Source organism: Hypanus sabinus, chromosome 6 (assembly GCF_030144855.1).
Source record: "Hypanus sabinus isolate sHypSab1 chromosome 6, sHypSab1.hap1, whole genome shotgun sequence".
NCBI classification, from domain to species: domain Eukaryota; kingdom Metazoa; phylum Chordata; class Chondrichthyes; order Myliobatiformes; family Dasyatidae; genus Hypanus; species Hypanus sabinus.
In genome coordinates, this window is record NC_082711.1 from 2,421,536 (window position 1) to 2,445,093 (window position 23,558).

A 23,558-nucleotide genomic window follows, 5' to 3' on the forward strand; every position below is an offset into this window, starting at 1 on the left:
GAAGTTATGGTAGGATACAGGAACTGTGGTGTACAAAGGCTGTAATAAATCTAGTCAAGAAGAAAAGCTTACAAAAGGTTCAGAGAGCTAGGCAATGTTAGAGATCTAGAAGATTATAAGGCAAACAGGAAGGAGCTTAAGAAGGAAATTAGGAGAGCCAGAAGGGGCCATGATAAGTCCTTGGCGGGCAGGATTAAGGAAAACTTCAAGGCATTCTACAAGTATATGAAGAGCAAAAGGATAAGACATGAATGAATAGGACCTACCAAGTGTAACAGTGGGAAAGTGTGTATGGAACTGGAGGAAATAGCAGTGGTACTTAATGAATACTTTACTTCAGTATTCACTATGGATAATCGATCTTGGTGATTGTAGTGAGGACTTTCAGCAGACTGAAAAGCTTGAGCATGTAGATATTTAGAAAGAGGATATGCTGGAGCTTTTGGAAAGCAGTGGGCGGTGAACCGGACGACGGACATCAATAACTCTCGGAGATGTGAGGTGAGATATAGGCTTTTATTGGCTGGAAGAAAGAACAAGCAGCAATTGACCACCATACTACATCCTGGAGACTGAGGCCTGGGATGTGTCTCCAATCGCCTTTATACCGGGGTCAGTGGGAGGAGCCACAGGAGCAGTCAGCGGGGAGGCGTGTCCAGACAGGTATATGTAGTTCACCACACATTGGCCCCTCACAAAGGCTTTGATGTTGCCCTCCTGCCGGTTGGTTCTCTGGTGACATGCTTTCTATACACGCACCACCACCAGCTGTTGTTCTTCATTCCAGGCTGAGCTACAAACTAGGGAGAGAGAGGCTTGCTATGAAAAGTGCTGCTTGAAGCTTTAGTTGGGCCCACATCATTCGGGACATGGAGCTGGATCCATCTCTACCTGGGTCCCTTGCAGAAGCCGGAAGCGTCGGATTCTGGAATGAGAAGCACAGTTAATAGCGGACTTTCTCGAGTAACATAGGGAGGTGGCTGTGACTACATGACGAAGAACAGCGGTTGGTCAGGTCAGACCCAACCCGATTGCTCTAAAGGGCCGTCCTGCTTTGTCAGGACAAATTAGCCATTAGACATTCTCGGATTGAAATGTCTCATCCAGGTTTAAAATATCTAATACTGCGGGGTTTTCCTTGAAGGTGAGAGCGGTGGGGATTTGAGGGGTACGTTTTTTATTCAGAGAGTTGCAGAAGCCTGGAATGCGCTTCCTGTATGGTGGTGGAGTCAAATACATCAGAAGCTTTTAAGATACATTTGGGTAGGACAATGGGTGTAATGGAGATGAGGGTATATGGACATGGTGTAGGTAGGAGGGATTCGTGTTTTGAGTACTTTCGATTTTCCGTTTAGCTGGTTTGGAAAAATATTGTCCGCCGAACAGCCTGTTCCAGTGTTGGACTCTTCTCTGTTCGATACGATGATGACATTTCATCAGGAAGTTCATTCCAAATTATTTGGAGCCTTTGTAATTACTGCATTTGCACCGCGGCTGGCTTGGTTATAAGAGAGAGGGCAATAGTGAAGAGTTGCCGTTATGGTCTAACGCCGGTGGTCAGCGGTGCGAACCCGTAGTTTGTTCAATGTATTAACAATTTCGAACCGAATGTGGAGATATTATTAATAATTTCACCGACATGATATTGACGAATGAAATTATTGACATTATAGGCAGTCAGGCCACAGGACGATATTGATCACTTGGGCAGAACAAAGGCAGGTGAAAGTAATCCTGAAAAATTTACAAGGCTCAAATTTCAAAGTACACTTATTGTCAAAGTATGTATTCTTTATCCAACGTTAAGATTTGTTTCCCTAAAGGCAACCATGAAACAAAGAACCCCAATAGAATTCATTAAAAGCAAGGATTATCATCAAACATCTAGTGGGGGGAGGGAGAGAGGGAGAGAGAGACTGTGCAAACATTAAAACAAGCAAATGGCACTCAGAACTGAAGATCACAATTTGAGATCCATAAGTCCACTATTTGTAAGCCACTACCCCAGTCCAGCACAGGGATGGGCAAACCCCACGAAGTAGCCTATTCCTCGTCTCCGACCTCGACAGCCTATAATTTCAATCTAGCCCGGTGCTTAAATCGTCCAGACCTTGGTAGACTGTTCACTCCCGGTCTTAGGCTCCGGATCCACTGCCTTGATTCAGCCAATATCCGATCCTTGCAATTCGGCTGTGCTCTTAAAGTGAAGAAACCTCAAATCTATCCTCGACTCGGTTCCTCCCCATCCACTTGCTCAGGGAACACCGGCCCAGGCATGCTGCAACCATCCCACCCCTCCGAGACCCCAGCTCACACAGTAAAAATGCCAGATCGTACAGCTCAATTCCGACAGGGAAGCCACAGACCTCTACTTTTGCCATTGGTTACCAGAAAAAAAATCTGAGTAACAAAGTATTTAGTTGCTTTCTTTGTTTTATTGGCCATCAACATGTCGTCGCTGACCGAAAGAAGTTGCTGAGGGCTGTAAAACTAGTCAGCTCCACCTTGGGCACTTCCCTACAAAGTACCCAGGACGTCTTCAGGGAGCGGTGTCTCAGAAAGGCAGCGTCCATTACTAAGGACCTCCAGCACCCAGGGTATGCCCTTTTCTCACTGTTACCATCAGGTAGGACGTACAGGAGCCTGAAGACACACGCTCAGCAATTCAGGAACAGCTTCTTCCCCTCTGCCATCAGATTTCTGAATAGACGTTGAAGCTTTGGACACTACCTCATTATTTTAATAAACAGTATTTCTGTTTTTGCACATTTTTAATCATCTATTCAAAATACGTAATTGATTTACTTGTTTATTTATTATGTTTTATTATTTTTTTCTCTCTCTGCTAGATTAGGTATTGCATTGAACTGCTGCTGCTAAATTAATAAATTTCATGTCACATGCAATGATAATAAACCCGATTCTGATTCCAATTCACCAACACCATCACATATTGGGGAAAAAAAACTTAGGATCCTGGAAGTACTGAAAAAAGTGGATCATTGTGAAAGCATCCATAACTGTGGCAGGTAGGCAGATGAATCGATATAGGATAAACACACACAAAATGCTGGAGGAACTCAGCAGGCCAGGCAGCATCTATGGAAACAAGTACAGTCGATGGTTCAGGCCGAAACCCTTTGGCAGAACTGGAGAAAAAGCCTGCTCCCTTCACTTCATCCCTCACTACCATTCGGGGCCCTAAGCACTCTTAGTTAATCTTCTTAGTTAAGTCTAGTCTAATCTTCTTAATTAGTCTAATCTTCTTAATTAAGATTAAGAATCTTAATCTTCTCATGTTTACCATGAGGACCTTATAAATAGCCTTACCAAAGCCCATCTTGACAACATACACTGCCGTACCCTCATCAGTCATCATCGTCGCCTCCTCACAACACCTCAGATTGAAGTGCCATTAGTGCAGGGAAAGGAAAGGGAGAGAGTTTATGGAAGGGTAGAATGAAGTAAAGTGAAGATATAAAGGGAGTGGAGCATTTGCCGTGAAGGAGGGTGAAGGCAGTGGTAGATCGTACTCACATCAATGTGGATCGTGGGCTCCGAATGCCTCCACCTCGCACAGTGTGAGAAAAGACCTACACCTCGGCTGAAAGATGTTCAAATACCGACCGTGGACACCAGCAGGCTCGCAGTAAAAGTTGGCAGTCTGTCCTGCTGGAATGTGGGTGATCTTTGCACAGCTGAGAGAGAGATAAAGAGAAAAAAGACTGCAGGTCACACTTAATGAACTAGACATAACGATGAGCTAGAGACTGCAGGAGTTCTGGAATGACAGAAGACCAGTAACAGCATAAACAGCGCCCTTAACTCACATAACACCTTGAGAAATTTGGTGGGACTGGACTATCCATCTCCCAGTATGCTCCCAATGCTAGTCCTATTCCATCGCCCTGTCCCTCCTGAATGCCGCAAAGTACTCCTTGGCCAACAGATCTGGGGGACATCAAGTACACATTTACACTCATCTCATTTAGCAGCTTTAGGCACGTAACATTCAGTTGGGAGAAGAGCGCAGGCGCAGTAGCTTGTCATTGCACAAGGCCGCTGAGAAGGCTCTGGGACCAAAAGGGAGACATTGTCTTGCTGATTGGTCGTAGAAGGAGCTTGAGTCATAGTATTAGGGCTTTGTCTCATCTGGTCTTCGGTGTGGACAGGCCTAGGCGAGGCAAGGGTGTAAGTTACTTTCATATTTCTTTTCTCCTCCAATGTAAGAATAATAGGTATAACTTCATGGCCAGTTTTCTGCTCTGGGTGTCAGATGTGGGATATCCGGGCGACTTCCAGCCTCCCTGATGGCCACATCTACGCCAAATCCATTGAGTTGTAGCTCCTTTGAGACTGAGTTAGGAAAGTGAAGCTGCAGGTCGATGACCTTGGGTTTGTCAGGGAATGTGAGGAGGTGATCGATAGGAGCTACACCGGAGGCAGAAGAAACAGGTAAGTGGTTGACTGTCGGGAGAGATAAGGGAGGATTTCAGGTAGTGAAGAGCACCCCTCTGGCCGCTCCCCTTAACAATAATTACTCCATTTTGAGTGCGGTTGGGGGGTGTGACCCTTACCTGGGGGAAGCAACAGTGACCATGTTTCTGGCATTGAGTCTGGCCCAGTTATTTAGAAGGGTAGGGAACGGAAGAGGATAGCAGCGGTAGCAGAAGACGCTATAGTTAGGGGGACAGATAGGAGACTCTGTTGTCTCGAAAAGGATACACAGATGGTAGTCTGCCTCCCATGTGCCAGGGTTAGTGATATTTCTGAATGCCTCCACAATATTCTGAAATGGGAGGCTTGGCACCAGATTGGTACCAATGACATAGGCTGATAAAAGGAGGTGGACCTGATAAAAGAATACAGGGAGTTAGGAAGAAAGCTGAGAAGCAGGACCTCAAGGGTAATAAAGTCAGGATTGCTGACAGTGAGTCCAGGAATAGAATGAAGTGGCCAATAAATGCGTGGCTCAAGGATTGAAGCAGGGAGCAGCGTTTCAGATTTCCGGATCATTGAGACCTCTTCTGGTTGGTACAAAAAGGATGGGTTGGACTTGAATCCGACGGGGACCAATAGCCTGGCAGGGTGATTTCCTAATGCTATTAGGCAAGGTTTAAACTAGATCTGTAGCGGGTGGGAACCGAAGTGAAGGGGCAGAGGATGGAATGGTTGACACACAGCTGGAGACAGCTTGTAGGGAGTTTGTGAGGAAGGATCGGCAGATGATAGAACTGTGATACACCCAGCCTTTTGGTTTGAGATGTATCTATTTTAATGCAAGGAATATCATAAACAAGTTGGATGAAGTTAGTGCGTGGATTAATACGTGGAACTATGATGTTGTGGCCTTTGCAGAGACTTGGCAGAAATGGCTGCTGAGTGTGCCACACTTTAGATGTTGCTAAAAGGAAGGGGAGAGGGGCAAACGAGGTGGGGGCATGGCATTGCTCTTCGGGGATAATGTCACAGCTGTAGAAAAGGAGGAAGTCTTGGAGGGATTGTCTACTGAGTCGGTGTGGGTGGTAGCCACAAACAGGAAGAAGACAACAACTCTCCTGGGTGTTTTACAGACCCCCCATTAGTAATATGGGCATCTAGGAGTAGATAGAGTGGCAGATTCTGGATCGACGCAATATTATTAGGGTGGTTGTGGTGGGAGAGTTTAAGTTGTCTAATACTGACTGGCATCTCTTTAGAGCAATGAGTTTAGACGGGGTGGAGTTCGTTAGGTTTGTTCAGGAAGGTTTCCTCCCCAACTGGAAGAGAGGCTGCACTTGATCTGGAATGGGAAGTGAACCTGGTGGTCAGGTGTCAGATCTCTTGCTGGGAGAGCATTTTGGAAGTAGTAATCATATAGCTGTAGAGGGACAGGAGCAGCCAATTTGGAAGGGCATTTAATTGGTGTAGGGGAAAATATGATGGTATTCGGCAAGGACATTGGAGAATAAATTGGGAACACATGTTCTCAGGGAAATGCACAGCAGAACTGTGGCAAATTATCAGATAATATTTGCATGGTGCTCTGCATAACTATGTTCCATTGAGGCAGGGGAAGGATGCTGGTGTAAAAGAGGCGTGTTCTACCAAGGATGTGGAAAATCTAGTTAAGAAGAGAAAAAAGAGCTTATGAAATATTCCAGGAAATAGGCACTGATCGAGTTCTAAAAATGACAAGGTTGCCAGGAAGGACCATAAGAATGAAATTAGGAAAGCTGCAAGGAGCCATGAGAAGGCCATGGCGAGCACGATTAAGGAAATCCCCAAGGCATTCTACAAGTATGCGAACAGCAAGCGGATAAGCCATGGAAGATTAGGACCAATCAGGTGCAATCATGGAAATGTGAAGGTAGCAGAGCTACTTAATGAATACTTTTGCTTCATTATTTGCCAGGGAAAAGGACCTTGGCAATTGTGGGAATGACATCCAGCACACTGAAATGCTTGAACATAGAGACATTAAGAAAGAGGATGCCCTGGAGCTTTTGAAAAGCATTGTTAAGTAAGTTTCCGGGACAGGACGAATATATCACTGAATATACGAGGGAGGAGATTATGGAGCCTCTTGCAATTATCTTTGCTTCATCAATAGGGACATGAAAGGTACCAAGGATTGGAGAGTTGCAAATGTTGTTCCCCTGCTCAAGTAATGGAGTAGAGATAACCCAGAAACCTATAGACCAGTGAGTCTTACTTCAGTGGTGGGCAGGGTTTTGAAGAAAATCCTGAGAGGCAGGATTTATGAGCATCTGGAGTGACACGATGATGAGTAGTCAGCATGGCTTTTTCAAGGGAGGGTTGTGCCTTATGAGCCTGATTGAATTCTCTGATTACATAACAAAACACATTGATGAAGGTAGAGCAGTGTATGTATTGTATATGGATTTCAGTAAGGTATTTGATAAGAGTAAGGAGGCACGGGATCCAAGGAGACCTTGCTTTGTGGATTGAGAATTGGCTTGTCCACAGAGGGCAAAGGGTGGTTGTAACTGATTTGTATTGTGCATGGAGGTCAGGGACCAGTGGTGTTCCGCATGGATCTGTTCTGGGACCCCTCCTCTTTGTGACTTGTATAAATGATCTGGATGAGGAAGTGGAAGGGTAGGTTAGTAAGTACAGGATATACAGACAATGTGAAGCAAGGGTTAAGGGGATATAGATTGTAAGGTCAACACTGCATCTTGTCGTGCAAGTGGGCCGTTGCCTTCGTTTAATGTGGGCAGAGTGTCAACTTCCCATAATTCATCAGGCAATGTGCTCCATATTCTAGTACACTCCGGAAAAAATAAATTCCTGCTCAGATCCCCTAACTCTCCCCCACCGTATTGATGCCCTTCATTATTTGTGCCTCTTTGCCATCTGTGACCAGCGAATGCTGTGTTCCAGCGAAAATAAACCTAACCTCTCCAAACTCTCCTCATGATAGAACCGTTCCATTCAGAATATTTTCATGCTATATCACATTTGCATTTTTACCATGAAATCGCACTGAAATGTGGTGACCAGAATTGTATATGACATTAAACTATGGTGCAGCCTATATGTTCTATGCCCAATGTCTCTCCAACTGCAGAGTTTGGGGTATTTGCTTCAAGCAGAGAGAGAGGAGTTGTGTATCAATAATGAGAGAACATAGCTTTCATGTGAAAGATGAGAAATGTAATAGGAAACTGAGGGGTAGCCCTTTCCACTCTGAGAGTATGCAGTAGAAAGAGCTGAGAGACGAAGTGGTTAATAGAAACATAGAAACATAGAAAATAGGTGAAGGAGTAGGCCATTCAGCACACACAATATTCTAGGTGCGGTCTCACCAAGCCCTTGTACAACTGCAGTAGAACCTCCCTGCTCCTGTACTCAAATCCTTTTGCTATGAATGCCAACATACCATTTGCCTTTTTCACTGCCTGCTGTACCTGCATGCCCACCTTCAATGACTGGTGTACAATGACACCCAGGTCTCGTTGCACCTCCCCTTTTCCTAATCGGCCACCATTCAGATAATAATCTGTTTTCCTGTTCTTGCCACCAAAGTGGATAACCTCCCATTTATCCACATTAAATTGATTCTGCCATGAATTTGCCCACTCACCTAACCTATCCAAGTCACTCTGCATCCTCTTAGCATCCTCCTCACAGCTAACACTGCCACCCAGCTTCGTGTCATCCGCAAACTTGGAGATGCTGCATTTAATTCCCTCATCTAAATCATTAATATATATTGTAAATAACTGGGGTCCCAGCACTGAGTCTTGCGGTACCCCACTAGTCACTGCCTGCCATTCTGAAAAGGTCCCGTTTATTCCCACTCTTTGCTTCCTGTCTGCCAACCAATTCTCTATCCACATCAATACCATACCCCCAATACTGTGTGCTTTAAGTTTGCACACTAATCTCCTGTGTGGGACCTTGTCAAAAGCCTTCTGAAAATCCAAATATACCACATCCACTGGTTCTCCCCTATCCATTCTACTAGTTACATCCTCAAAAAATTCTATAAGATTCGTCAGACATGATTTTCCTTTCACAAATCCATGCTGACTTTGTCCGATGATTTCACCTCTTTCCAAATGTGCTGTTATCACATTTTGATAACCGACTCTAGCATTTTCCCCACCACCGATGTCAGGCTAAATGGTCTATAATTCCCTGGTTTCTCTCTCCTTCCTTTTTTAAAAAGTGGGGTTACATTAGCCACCCTCCAATCCTCAGGAACTAATCCAGAATCTAAAGAGTTTTGAAAAATTATCACTAATGCATCCATTATTTCTTGGGCTACTTCCTTAAGCACTCTGGGATGCAGACCATCTGGCCCTGGGGATTTATCTGCCTTTAATCCCTTCAATTTACCTAACACCACTTCCCTACTAACATGTATTACCCTCAGTTCCTCCATCTCACTAGACCTTCGGTCCCCTACTATTTCCAAAAGATTATTTAATGTCCTCCTTAGTGAAGAGAGAACCAAAGTAGTTATTCAATTAGTCTGCCACGTCCTTGTTCCCCATGATCAATTCACCTGTTTCTGACTGTAAGGAACCTATATTTGTCTTAACCAATTTTTTTTTCACATAGCTATAAAAGCTTTTACAGTCAGTTTTTATGTTCCCTGCCAGTTTTCTCTCATAATCTTTTTTCCCTTTCCTAATTAAGACCTTTGTCCTCCTCTGTTGGACTCTGAATTTCTCCCAGTCCTCAGGTGTGCCACCTTTTCTGGCTAATTTGTATGTTTCTTCTTTGGACTTGATACTATCCCTAATTTCCCTTGTCAGCCACAGGTGCACGACCTTCCCTGGTTTGTTCTTTTGCCAAACTGGGAAGAACAATTGTTGTAGTTCATCCATACGATCTTTAAATGCTTGCCATTGCAAATCCACCGTCAACCCTTTAAGTATCATTTGCCAGTCTATCTTAGCTAATTCATGTCTCATACCTTCAAAGTTACCCTTCTTTAAGTTCAGAACCTTTGTTTCTGAATTAACTATGTCACTCTCCATCTTAATGAAGACTTCCACCATATTATGGTCACTCTTACCCAAGGGGCCTCGCATGACAAGATTGCTAACTAACCCTTCCTCATTGCTCAATACCCAATCTAGAATGGCCTGCTCTCTAGTTGGTTCCTCAACATGTTGGTTCAGAAAACCATCCCGCATACATTCCAAGAAATCCTCTTCTTCAGCGCCCTTACCAATTTGGTTCACCCAATCTATATGTAGATTGAAGTGACCCATTATAACTACTGTTCCTTTATTGCACACATTTCTAATTTCCTGTTTAATGCCATCCCCAACCTCACTACTACTGTTAGGTGGCCTGTACACAACTCCCACCAGCGTTTTCTGTCCCTTAGAGTTATGCAGCTCTACCCATGTCGATTCCACATCCTCCAGGCTAATGTCCGTCCTTTCTATTGCGCTAATCTCCTCTCTAGCCAGCAAGGCTACCCCACCTCCTTTTCTTTCCTGTCTATCCCTCCTGAATATTGAATATCCCTGGACATTGAGCTCCCATCCTTGGTCACCCTGGAGCCATGTCTCTGTGATCCCAACTATATCATACTTATTAATAACTATCTGCACATTCAATTCATCCACCTTGTTACGAATGCTCCTCGCATTGACACACAAAGCCTTCAGGCTTGTTTTTACAACACTCTTAGCCCTTATACAAATATGTTGAAAAGTGGCCCTTTTTGATTTTTGCCCTGGATTTGCCTGCCTGCTACCTTTACTTTTCACCTTACTACTTTTTGCTTCTACTCTCATTTTACACCCCTCTGTCTCTCTGACCTTGTTCCCATCCTCCTGCCACATTAGTTTAAATCCTCCTGAACAGCAGGACTTCCTTGACTTATTTCTATTTTCCTCTTCCTCGACCCTAACACCCTGGTTTCCTTCCCCTTGCCAACTCAGTTTAAACCCTCCCTAACAGCTATATTAAACAATCCCGCCAGGATATTAGCACCCTTTGAATACAGGTGTAACCCATCATTTCTGTATAAGTCATGCATTCCCCAAAATAGATCCCAGTGATCTAAGTATTTGAAGCCCTGCCCCCTGCACCAGTTACTTAGCCACACATTCATCTGCTTAATTCTGCTATTCTTACAATCATTAGCGCGTGGATCAGGCAGTAATCCTGAGATTATTACTCTGGAGGTCCGGCTTTTTAACTTTCTTCCTAGCTCCCAGTACTCTTCCTTCAGGACCTCCTCTCTTTTTCTGTCTATGTCATTGGTACCAACATGTACCAAGACCTCTGGTTGCTTGCCCTGTCTCCTGAGAATACTCTGGACCCGATCCGAGATAGCCCACACCCTGGCACCAGGGAGGCAACACACCATCTGGGTATCCTCGTCCGGCTCACAGAATCTCTCGTCTGTTCCCCTCACGATGGAATCCCCTATAACGACGGCATTTCTCCTTGCTCTCTTGATCACGGCACTGGGCAGAGTGCCAGAGTCCCAGTCGTTGTGGTCTTCCTCTGTCAGGTCAATCTCTCCATCAGTATCTAGAACTATATATTGATTCCTGAGGGGGACTGTCATGGAGGTGCTGTCCATTATCTCTCTATAGGTACTATCGATCACCTCCTCACTTTCCCTAATAAGCTGAAGATCATCAAGTTGTTGCTCCAGATCCCTCTCATGATCCCTAAGGAGCTTCATCTCATTGCATCTGGAGTAGATGTAATCCTGTGGGAGGCTGGGAGTCTCCCAAGGTCCCCACATCTGGCACTCCAGGCACAACACTAATCCTAAATGCATACCTCTAATGCTACTGTTAGCACTAAATAAATAAACCTGTAACCTGTAACTTAACTGTAAGACTCAACCATTGCAGGAAGCCTCTTCCCGTTTCTGCCTATGCCCGTTGAGCCAAAGCCCTATCACTCTGTACCCTCTCACTCCACTGCCCGCTGGATACGGCGGTGTTCTTTTTAAATCTTCTGCGCTCTGAGGTCATGCGCCTGCGCAGTCATGCCTCTTTTATCCCAAGTAGTTTGAAAAAAAAATCTGAACTTTTTCCTAAAAAACCGGCGATTTACTCCTCTGCCTGCTTGCTGTGATTCAGAAGACGTACATTAAAGCATGTACATTAACAAAATTGAAAATGTACATGGAGAGTTACATGGACAAGAAAGGTTTAGAGTAATGTAGGCCAAATGCGGCTAATTTAGATGCGAGTTTTGGTGGGCGTAGAGCATTTGGACGGAAGAGTTTGTTTCCGTGCCAGATGCTTCACTGATTCATGGGGTTGCGTTAGGACCAAAATGCTAACTCAGTGAAAACGATCAGCTTGAAAATCAATCTGGTTGCTGTTTTTGGAGCTTTGCCCAGCAACTAATAGGGAGATCAGAAGCTTGAGAGGAGGGATTTCACTCGGGGTCGCTGACCGAGTATAAAACGCAGGAACTCGCGACCACTATATTTTAGTTTTCATCAGCCACCAATCGGGAGATAAGCTTGAGCGGAGCGTATTTCAGGTTCATTCACCGACTATAAATGACAGTAACTCGCGGCAGTGTTTTTTTTTGGTGGAGCTTCGAAAAGCGACCAGTTGGCATTTGGGATTGATTAAGACCATAAGACTATAAGATATAGGAGCAGAAGTAGGCCATTTGTCCCATCGAGTCTGCATTCAATCATGGGTTCATCCACTTCATTCCCACTCTACTGCTTCCATCAGATACCTTTTGGTGCCCTGGATAATCAAGAAACTTTCTATCTTTGCCTTAAATACACCCAATGAGTTGGCCTCCACAGCTGCTCATGGCAACAAATTCCACAGATTTACCACCCTCTGACTACAGTATTTTCTCTGCATCTCAGTTCTAAAAGGACGTCCTTCAATTCTGAAGTCGTGCTCTCTTCTCCAAGAGTCCCCCATCATGGGAAATAACTTTGCTATATTGAATCTGTTCAGGCCTTTTAACATTCGGAATGTTTCTACGAGATCCCCCCTCCTTCTCCTGAACTCCAGGGAATACAGCCCAAGAGCTGTCAGACATTCCTCATACGGTAACCCTCTCATTCGTGGATTCATTCTCAAGAATCTTCTCTGAACCCTCTCCAATGTCAGTCTATCCTTTCTAAAATAAGGAGCCTAAAACTTCACACAGTACTCCAAGTGTGGTCTCACGAGTGCCTTATAGAGCCTCAACATCACAACCCTGCTCTTATATTCTGTACCTGTAGAAATGAATGCCAACATTGCATTTGCCTTCTTCACAACCGATTCCACCTGCAGGCTAACCTTTAGTGTATCCTGCACAAGGACTCTCAAGTCTCCATCTCTGCATTTTGAATTCTCCCTCCATCTAAATGATACTCTGCCCATTTATTTCTTCCACAAAGGTGCATGACCATACACTGTTCAACATTGTATTTCGTTTGCCACTTCTTTGCCCATTCCCCTAAAGTATATGTCTCTCTGCATGTTTTCTGTTCCCTCAACACTACCCGCTCCTCCACCTATCTTTGTATCATCTGCTAACTTAGCCATAATTCCCTTAATACTGTAGTCCAAATCAGTAACATACATTGTAAAAAGTACCGTTTGCAACACCCACCCCTGTGAAACTCCACTGGTATCCGGCAGCCTGCCAGAATAGGATCCCTTTATTCCCTGTCTCTGTTTTCTGCCGAGCCCCCAATGCTCCTACGCTAGTAACCTTCTTGTAATTCCATGGACTTTTATCTTGCTAAGCAGCATTTTGTATGGCAGCTTGTCAAAGTCTTTCTGAAAATCTCAGTACACCATGTCTACTGCATCTCCTTTGTCTACCCTGCTTGTAATTTCCTCAAAGAATTTCAGTAGGTTTGTCAGGCAGGATCTTCCTTTCAGGAAACCATGCTGGCTTTGGCCTATCTTGTCATGCACTTCCAAGTAATCTCATCCCTAGCAATCGATTCCAACAACTTCCCAACCACTGAAGTCAGACCAACAGCCCTGTAGTTTCCTTTCTGCTACCTCCCAACCTTCTGAAGTAGCAGAATAACATGAATAAGAACAAATGAAAGGGCCAAATGGAGCCGCTATCGTCAGAATGGACAGAGATAGAGTGGAGATCTTGTGGCTTTAATTCTTCATACTTCAGCGAGGAGAGACTTGTGTGAGAAAAGGCAAAAATGAAAAGCTGCAGGTAGAATATTCCTTCCCTGCTTCATTATGTTTGATCAGTTGGAACACGAGAGATGCTAGGCAGGTTGGTGGAATACTCCTCTTGTGGGTTGTGGGAGTTAGGGAGACCTCCAGTGTCCATGGCAATCACAACAGCGAGAAGTGCATCCAGCTGCAGATTCTTACAAATTACGCTAAGAAATTGGACCTGAAACTAGGTGAACTGCGGATCATTCGGGAGGCTGAATGGGTAGGCTGAACGATAGAACATAGAACATAGAATGTTGTCTCATTTTTACTATGTACTGTACCAGCAGTTATGGTTGAAATGACAATAAAAGTGACTCAATTTGAATTGATATAGAAAGGTAGTAACACCCAGGGTGCAGGAGGCATGAAATTGGGTGACAGTCAGGAAGAGAAGAGGGCTTAAGGGGCCACTGCTGAGTATCCCTGTGGCCATAACCCTTGCGGAGGTCCAATTCACTGGATACTGTTGGGAGTACTGTTCCTAGCAGAGGAAAGTCACAGCAGTCAGGTCTTTGGCATTGACTCTGGCTCTGTGACCCAGAAGAGATGGTGGTGAAGAAGCCAGCTGTGGTGATACAGGGCTCGTTTGTTAGGGGAAGGGAAAGGATGTTCTGTGAGGGAGAACAACATTCTCTGATGGTATGTGCCTCACATGTGCCAGGGTCTGGGAAATTTCCAATCGAACCTTCAGCATTCTAAAGTAGGAGGATGAACTGCCAGAGGTTGTGGTCCATGTAGGCATTAATGACCTGACAAAGATGAGTGGCGAGGATCTGTACAGGGAATTCCGGAAGTTAAGTACTAAGGTAAAGGGCTCGATCTCCAGGATTGTGATTTCAGGATTGATAACAGTGCCACGTACTTATGAGGCCAGAAATAGGAAGATTAAACATTTGAACATGTGATTAAAGAGTTGGTGTCGGAGAGACGGCATAAGAGTTATAGATCATTGGGCTCTTATTCAGTCAAGGTAGGATCCCTACAAAAGAGACAGCTTGCACCTTAACTGGAGGAGACTGAATTCCTAGTGGAAAGGTTGGCAAATGCTGCATGATGGGGCTTAAACTAGAGTGCCAGAAAAGTTAGTGGAGCCATATTTTGGTTAGACCTCAGACAAAGTCAGGAATCAAAAGATTGAGCATGGTGCCACTATTGTCCTGTGCTGTGGAAATTTCAATACAATAAGGATCGTAAGTCAGGCGGGTGAGCTTAGGGCACAGGTCAACACCTGGAGTTATGTCATTGTCGTCATTAGTGAGAGTTGGTTACAGAAGGGACAGGATTGGCAGCAGAATATTCCAGGGTTTTGTTGTTTTAAACGTGACAGAGTGGGAGAGATAAAAGGAGGAGGGGTGGCGATATCAGTCAGGGAAAATAATAGGGCAGTGCTCCGTCAGGACAGACTGGAAAATGCATCTATTTTGGCGTTGTGGGTGGAGTTGAGAAAAATGAGAGCTGTGACCAACTTAATGGAGCTAAATTACAGACCACCAACAGTCTTAGGGGTTTAGGGTAATTCAGGAGGTTAAAGGAAGGCAAAATGTTGCTCTAGCAGACAAGGTGACGAGGAATCCTGAGGGAAACTACAGATATGTTAAACACAAAAGGATTTTACGGGATGAAACTAGTCCAAAAGAAAGTTGAATGGTGTTCCCTGTGTGGAGCCAAAACAGATGGAGGAGATCTGAAATGTTATTTTAAATCTTCATGTACTCAATAGACAGACACAGAATCTATAGAACTGAGACAAAAAGGCATCTATTTCATGGACCCAGTAACGATTACAAAGGAGGAGGTATTTGCTGTCCTGAATCATATCAGGGTAGATAAATTTCCAGAGCCCGACACCGGGTTCCCCTGACCCTACGGCAAGCTAGTGCAGAAATTTCCGACGTCCCTGAAGATATATATAAATCATCCTTTCTGACAGGAGAGGTACTAGGGGATTGGAGGATAGCCAAGCTTCTTCCGCTGTTTAACAAACGGCTCTTAATGTACATAAGGAAATTATAGACCGGTGGATCTGACATCATTTGAGAATGATTAAATGGACATTGAACCCTTGAACACTACCTCACTTTTCTACTATATATTATTTGTTTTTCACAATCTTTAATCTATTCAATACTGGAACTGATTTACTTATTATTTGGCATTATTCTATGCGATCTATGATGTCATCAATCTTTGTATCATCTACACACTTACTAACCACCGATCTATATTTTTCATTCAGTTCAGTTATATACATCACAAACAGCAAAAGTCCCAATATAAATCCCTGCAAAACATCTAATCGGAGACCTCCAGCAAGAATAAGTCACTTTGACCACCACACTCTCTGTTCTATGGGCAAGTCAGTTCTGAATCCAAGCAGTCTATTCATCATGGTCCTCACGCATCTTAATATTCTCGATGAGCTTCCCATAAGGTTGCTTGTCAAGCGCCTTTCCAAAATGCATGCAGGCAACATCCACAGCTCTATCTTCATCAATCACCCTTCACACCTCCTCAAAATACTAAATACTAGTTAGTAAGACTTGACTAGGCCCGCATAATCCTATGCTAGCTCTCCCGAATTAGACCATGGTTTTTCAAATGCTCATAAATCCTGCCCCTAAGAATTCTTTCAAGTGGCACCTCTACCACTGACGTGAGACTCACCCATCTATAGCTTCCAGGATTATCCCTGGTCCCTTCTTGAATAGTGGAATTTGAAGGGAATTGAGATGTTTTCAATAGTTGGGAGGCTAATGCCAATGATGGAGCTGACCGGGTTCACAACCATCAACAGGTTTTTTTCCAATCCTGTGCAGAGATTCCTCCCCCTCCCCGCAATCCCATATGGTGATGCAACCAATATCAAGGTAAATGCCCACATCTGAAGGATTTCCTTGAAATAGATTCAGAAACTTATGTTTCTGAATGCCGTTGTTCGTTCTGTACCAGTACTGCCCCAGACACCCGCTACAACATTTAACACCAAAATATGGATTTCGCATTGGCTAAAATATTGATCCTCCTTCCCCTGCCCCAATCTTCCTTGTGATTGCTGGTCTTCAGATTTCTCGCTGATCTACACTGAACTCCACTATTATATTTATTTTTTATATCGATTCGGCACCGTCATACCTTGATTCCGTTGGTTAGTCTCTGTGGACTTTCATGGGCTATAGTCTAAAAGTACAGGTACCATTATGTCATTGCTCTTTTTCCAAATAAGGTAAGAATATAGCGGGATACAAAGAAACACACACAAAATGCTGAAGGAACTCAGCGGGCCAGGCAGCATCCATGGAAAAGAGTAAACAGTTCATGTTTCAGGCAACTACCCCTTATCAGGGTCATTTTCCATAGATGCTGCCTAACCTGCTGAGGTCCTTTATGTATCTTGCTTTGGATTTCCAGCATCTGTAGTTCTCGTGTTTGTGACAGATATATATCATTTGCTGATATGGGCAGAACAATAGTAGACGATTTTTATCCAGACCTTGGAAGATCAAATTAAAAGGGTATTTTTAAGAGCAAGAGAGATCAGTGTTGATGAGCAGAGGGGTCTTGGGGTCTAAATTCATTCCTACTTGAAAGTGGCTACACAAATGGTTAGGGTGCTTAAGGAGGCCTATGACATGCTTGCCTTTGTTAGTCAACGCATTGAGTTCAAAACTCAGGAATTTATGACGCAGCTTTTTTAATCAGGCTGCATCCAAAATACTGCATAGAGTTTTCAACTGCCACTTCATCTGCCCACTTACATCAACTTGCACCAAGACCATAGCCCTCCATGCCTCTGCTATCCATGTACTTTGCTTAAACGTTGAGATTGTGCTCGCATACACTACTTGTACTGGTAGCTCATTCCACACTCTTGCAAAGAACTTTCCCCTCATGTTCCCCTTAAACTTTTCACTTTTCACCCTTAACTCATGTAGTCCCACCCAACCTCTATACTCCTCATAATTTTGTATAGTGGATGTGGATGAGAGACTCACAGGGTATTGTTGTTTCCATTGTTCTCCAGTGAGTCGCCGATCCGGATCTCGGCTCCATTCAGCCTGTAGTGTCTCCTGTTTAGGTTTGTGATGCTAACCACGTAGATGCGATAGTGTCTCTGCAGATCCACACGCCACCAGGGATTGCACTGTTTTTTGGTGCAGCTGCACGATGAATGATGGAATTCACTGTCGTGATTCCCATCAATGGCGTTGCTTGCACTTCCATATTTGGAGAATGTAGTTGACTGCGTCGCCCTGACTCCGAAGATCACGTTCTCCGGGGCGGAATCATCATCGTCTATGTTAAAATAGAACAGTTGAGGGCAGTTAGGTGTCTGTCCATCTACATTTGTTACCCTCCCGTCTGCAGAAACTTGCCATAGAGCATTGGCCAATTGGCAGGAGGCAGAAATGGGAATAAAGGGAGGCTTTCCAGGTTGACAGCCAATGACCCCGTGGTGTTCCTCAGGTGTTGGTGTTTGGGAGCAGTTGCTTTCTCCATATGCATCAATAATTTATGACAGAATTAATGTCTTCGTGACCAAAGTTGCAGCCAACACGAAGATAGGTGAAAGAGCATGTAATGTTTAGGAAGCAGAATGCTGCAGAGGAACTTGGGCAGAATGGGCAAAGTAGTGGCGGATAGAATACAGTGTCGGGATGTTTATGGTCATGCACTTTCCTCTTTATTTTATAAATAGGCGGAAGTTTCAAAATTCCATTTATGCAGAGATGTGGGAGTCAACGTACAGTTTTCCTAAAGGTTAACTTGCACGTTCATTCAGTGGTGAGGAAGGCAAGAGTGATGTTGACATTGACTTGGAGAGGACGCTATTGGCCTGTAGGCACTGCTACTTAAAGAATACGGAGGGATTTGCATTGAAGCATTTCAAATGTTGAAAGGCCAAGACAGAGTGCACGTGGAGAGGAGGTTTCCAATTGTGGGTTAGTCTCGCACCAAAGGGCGCAGCCTTAGAGTAGAAGGATATCCAATTAGAATGGAGATGGGAGGAAATTTCTTTAGCCAGAGGGTCACGAATGATTGGAATTCATTACCATGGGGGAATGTGAAGGCCAGGTAACTGGCTGTATTTAAGGCAGATGTTGATCTGTTTTTCATTAGTCAGGGCATAAAAGGTTATGGGGAGAAGATGGAAGAATGGGGTTGCGAGGGAAAATGAATCGGCCGTGATGAAATGGCGGAGCAGCCTCGATGGGCTGAATGGCCTAATTCTGCCCCAATCTTATTGCCTTATCCATGGGTCTTTCCCCCGTATTATCCTTTGACCACATTTGACTCCTCCTCTGGCAATTCCACTCGCACGGCATAGAGGCAAATAGAAACAGATTTTATTGCCTTCTCTCTCACCCTTTTCTCGTTCTTTCTCTCTCCACTGCTCCTCCACCACTCCCCCACTCCTGCCTCTCCAGTATCTTTTTGCTTATCCCCTCTCACCACCCCTCTCTCTCTCTCTCTCTCTCCAACCCCTCCTCCCTTCTTTCTCAGAAACAGACGCAGAAGATCTTACCGTGTGACCTAGAGAAGTTTACTGTTACACAGAGACAACCGAGCAACAGGATTAAACGTGACTTCATCCTGCAGAAATGAAAGAAAGAGCAGATGTGATTCACACTGTGGAGAGTCCGTGTTATAGAGTACAAGCCTTTTGCCCTAACTCTTCAATGCTGACCAAAGTGTCTGCTTGAAATGAACCCATTTGACCCATACTCCTCTAAACCATCCTTATCCCTGCACCAGCTCAGATGTCTAATTTTAGGTGACTGAACCACTTCCTCTAGTGACTCGTTCCATACAGCCACCACATTCTAGGTGAAAATATTGCCACGAAGGTCCTATTTTATTCATTTCCCGTCTCAAGGTAAATCACTTCCCCCTCACCCTTTGGTTTTAGTCTTCCGTTCCCTGGAAGGACCATGTACCTTATCTACCCCTGTCACAACTTAATAAAATTTTATGAAGTCATCCTTGTTCTGATCCGAGCTTTGTAACTTTCCTCCCGCATGTTTGTCACCTCTCTTTAACCTTCTCTGCTGAAAGTAGAGCTTATCCCAGTTTCCTAGCCCCCTTCATTGCAGGCTTATACCCTTGGCCCTTGCTGTTAAGCCTCCCAGCTCCAGCTGCTGTTGGGAATGACAAAATAGAAACACATTTACTGCAAAGATAGTTAGCCCGGATTGCTCAGACCAGATTCCCGGAGAGAAAAGGAAAAGTCGCTCACCTTCCGCAGGTCTCCGCGGGATCTGCGGGACCCTCCTTTCATCCAAATTTATATTGAGGCAGCCAGAATGGGGATTTGGCCAACTGGTCAAGTATTATACATGGCATGCTTTCTATTGGCTGAAAGTGGAATGCAATTTTTCAGTCTTGGGCAATGGGACATTGACCAACGTGGAAATGGAAGGAGGGGAAGTGCACTGTTCGGCGGCCGTTATCCAAGGTGAGGGAAAAAGGAACGTTAATTTGCAAAGGGGAAGTGTGGAGAGGCTGGGAGCTCAAGGGCGTAAGTGTACAGTCTCCTCACACTCCCGGAATCCAGTGGAAGCCAGAGCTTTGGAGCCCAGACCCAAGTATTGTCAGGAATCCTCTCCATCAGAGTCCCATGAGAAAGCTCAGACCAAGCAGTAGCCTCTCCTCTGAGGCAGAATTTTTGATGGAAAATGATGATAATTTGTAGATAGACTGTTGGGTTAATCATTGCCTGTACAGTCACAAAGGTATACAGCATGGAAACCCACCCATCAGCATAGGCCTCCCTACCGGCTGATTTGTGCACTTCGAATGTTCCATTTGCCTACATTTGTTCCACAAAACTGATTTTATGCATGTGCCTGTCCAGAAAGGGTGCATGAAACATTAGAAACAAAGAAACCCTATTGTACAATACAGGCCCTTCGGCCCACAATGCTATGCCAAACATATCCTTACTTTAGAAATTACAGAGGGTTACCCATAGCCCTCTATGTTTCTGAGCTCCATGTTCCTGTCCAGTAGTCTCATAAAAGACCCTATCGTATCCGCCTCCACCGTCACTGACGGCCCGTTCCACGCACTTACCACTCGCTGCGTAAAAAAAAACTTACCCCTGACATCTCCATACCTACTTCCAAGCACCATAAAACTGTGCCCTCTCATGCTAGCTATTCCAGCCCTGGGAAAAAGCCTCTGACTATCCACACGATCAATGCCTCTCATCATCTTATACACCTCAATCAGGTCACCTCTCATCCTCCATCGCTCTGAGGAGAAAAGGCCAAGATCATTCAACCTCCTCTCATAAGGCATGCTCCCCAATCCAGGCAACATCCTTGTAAATCTCCTCTGCACTTTTTCTATGGTTTCCACATCCATCCTATAGTGAAGTGACCAGAACCGAGCACAGTACTCCAAGTGGGGTTGGAGGAGGGCCCTATATAGCTGCAACATTACCTCTTGGCTCTTAAACTCAATCCCACGATTGATGAAGGCCAATATACCGTATACTTTCACAACCACAGAGTCAACCTGCGCAGCAGTTTTGAGTGTCCTATGGACTCGGACCCCAAGATCCCTTTGATCCTCCACACTGCCAAGAGTCTTATCATTAATACTACATTCTGCCAGCATTTTTGACCCACCAAAATAAACCACCTCACACTTAACTGGGTTAAACCCCATCTGCCACTTCTCAGCCCAGTTTTGCATCCTACCAATATCCTGATGTAACCGCTAACAATCCTCCACACTGTCCAAACCACCCCCCACCTTCATGTCATCAGCAAATTTACTAACCCGTCCCTCCACTTCCTCAACCAGGTCATTTATAAAAATGGCAAAGAGAAGGGGTTCAAAAAAGATCCCTGAGGCACACCACTGGTCACTGACCTCCATGCAGAATATGACCCGTCTACAACCACTCTTTGCCTTCTGTGGGCAAGCCAGTACTGGATCCACAAAGCAATGTCCCCTTGGATCCCACGCCTCCTTTCTTTCTCAATTAGCCTTGTATGGGGTACCCTATCAAATGCCTTGCTGAAATCCATATATATTACAGTTACTGCCCTTCCTTCATCAACGTGTTTAGTCACATCCTCAAAAAATTCAATCAGGCTCGTAAGGCATGACCTGCCCTTGACAAAGCCATGCTGACTACTCCTAATCATATTATACCTTTCCAAATGTTCATAAATCTTGCCTCTCGGGATCTTCTCTGTCAACTTACCAACCACTGAGGTAAGGCTCACTAGTCTATAATTTCCTGGGCTATCACTACTCCCTTTCTTTAATAAGGAACAACATCCGCAACCCTCCATTCGTCCAGAACCTCTCCTGTTCGAAGAACACTGAGGCTGTCTACAAGAAGGGTCAGAGCCGTCTCTATTTCCTGAGGAGACTGAGGTCCTTTAACATCTGCCGGATGACGCTGAGGATGTTCTACGAAGCTGTGGTGGCCAGTGCTATCATGTTTGCTGTTGTGTGCTGGGGCAGTAGGCTGAGGGTAGCAGACACCAACAGAATCAACAAACTCATTCATAAGGCCAGTGATGTTGTGGGGGTGGAATTGGACTCTCTGACTGTGGTGTCTGAAAAGAGGATGCTGTCCAAGTTGCATGCCATCTTGCACAATAACTCCCATCCACTCCATACTGTATTGGTTAGGCACAGGAGTTCATTCAGCCAGAGACTCATTCCACCAAGATGTAACACTGAGCGTCATAGGAAGTCATTCCTACCTGTGGCCATCAAACTTTACAACTCCTCCCTCAGAGTGTCAGACACCCTGTGCCAATATGCTGGTCCTGGACTTATTTCCACTTGGCATGATTAACTTGTTATTATTTAATTATTTATGGTTTTATATTGCTATATTTCTTCACTATTCTTGGTTGGTGCAGCTGTAATGAAACCCAATTTCCCTCGGGGTCAGTAAAGTATGTCTGTCTGTCTGTCTGTTCTCATTGATGATGCAAAGATCATCCCCAGAGGCTCAGAAATCTCCTCCCTCACTTCTGACAGTAACCTGGGATACCTCCTGTCCATTCCTCATGACTTATCCAACTTGATCATTTCCGAAATCTCCAGCGCATCCTCTTCCTCAATATCTATATGCTCAAGCTGTAAGTCATCCGTACAATTGCCGAGATCCTTTTCTGTAGTGAATACTGAAGCAAAGTATTCATTAAATACCTCTGCTATCTCCTTCTGTTCCATCCACACTTTTCCACTGTCACACTTGATTGGTCCTGTTCTCTCACATCTTATCCTCTTGCTCTTCCTATAATTGTAGAATGCTTTGGGGTTTTCCTTAATCCTGTCCACCAAGGCCTTCTCATGGCCCCTTCCAGCTCTCGTGGGTTCATTCTTAAGCTCCTTCCTGCTATCTTTATAATCTTCTAGATCTCTATCATCAGCTACTTTTTTCTTAACCTTTTATAAGCTCTTCTTTTCATCTTGACTAGATTTAGAACAGCCTTTGTACACCACAGTTCCTGCACCCTACCATCCTTTCCCTGTCTCATTGAAATATACCTATACAGAACCCTATGCAAATATCCCCTGAACATTTGTCACATTTCTTCCGTACGTTTCCCTGAGAACATCTGCTTCTAATTTACGCTTCCAAGTTCCTGCCTGATAGCCTCATATCTCGTCTTACTCCAGTTAAACATTTCCCTAACTTGTCTGTTCCTATCCCTCTGCAATGCAGCAAAGGGAGCTGGGCACACTACATGCCCATAGATCTGGGCTGCAGAGGGTTTTCTGGTCAATCCCTCTGCAGAGCCTGCAGCTGGATGGGTGCCATAAGGGCCCAGAAGTGTAAAGCCATCAGAAATACCACAGAAACAACAAAACAAACCTAGAGGTGGCTATGGCAGAATGCTACTCAGACAGACTGGGCTAGGTCCCCCGGAC

At 44.6% G+C, this 23,558-nt stretch overlaps 1 protein-coding gene across 1 annotated transcript in view; it reads right to left on the bottom strand.

The window, feature by feature from the left end:
- Window positions 1-502: 502 nt before the first annotated feature.
- LOC132394941 (uncharacterized) overlaps window positions 503-23,558 on the bottom strand; it is a 119,100-nt gene continuing 96,044 nt past the window's right edge. The window contains exons 5-9 of the mRNA XM_059971287.1: window positions 19,753-19,846; window positions 19,177-19,244; window positions 17,645-17,945; window positions 3,538-3,698; window positions 503-925 (exon numbers count right to left, since the gene is read on the bottom strand). Of these exons, the coding sequence (XP_059827270.1) occupies window positions 3,539-3,698; window positions 17,645-17,945; window positions 19,177-19,244; window positions 19,753-19,846 (623 nt within the window). The 3' untranslated portion in view covers window positions 503-925; window position 3,538. The remainder of the gene's footprint in view (window positions 926-3,537; window positions 3,699-17,644; window positions 17,946-19,176; window positions 19,245-19,752; window positions 19,847-23,558) is intronic.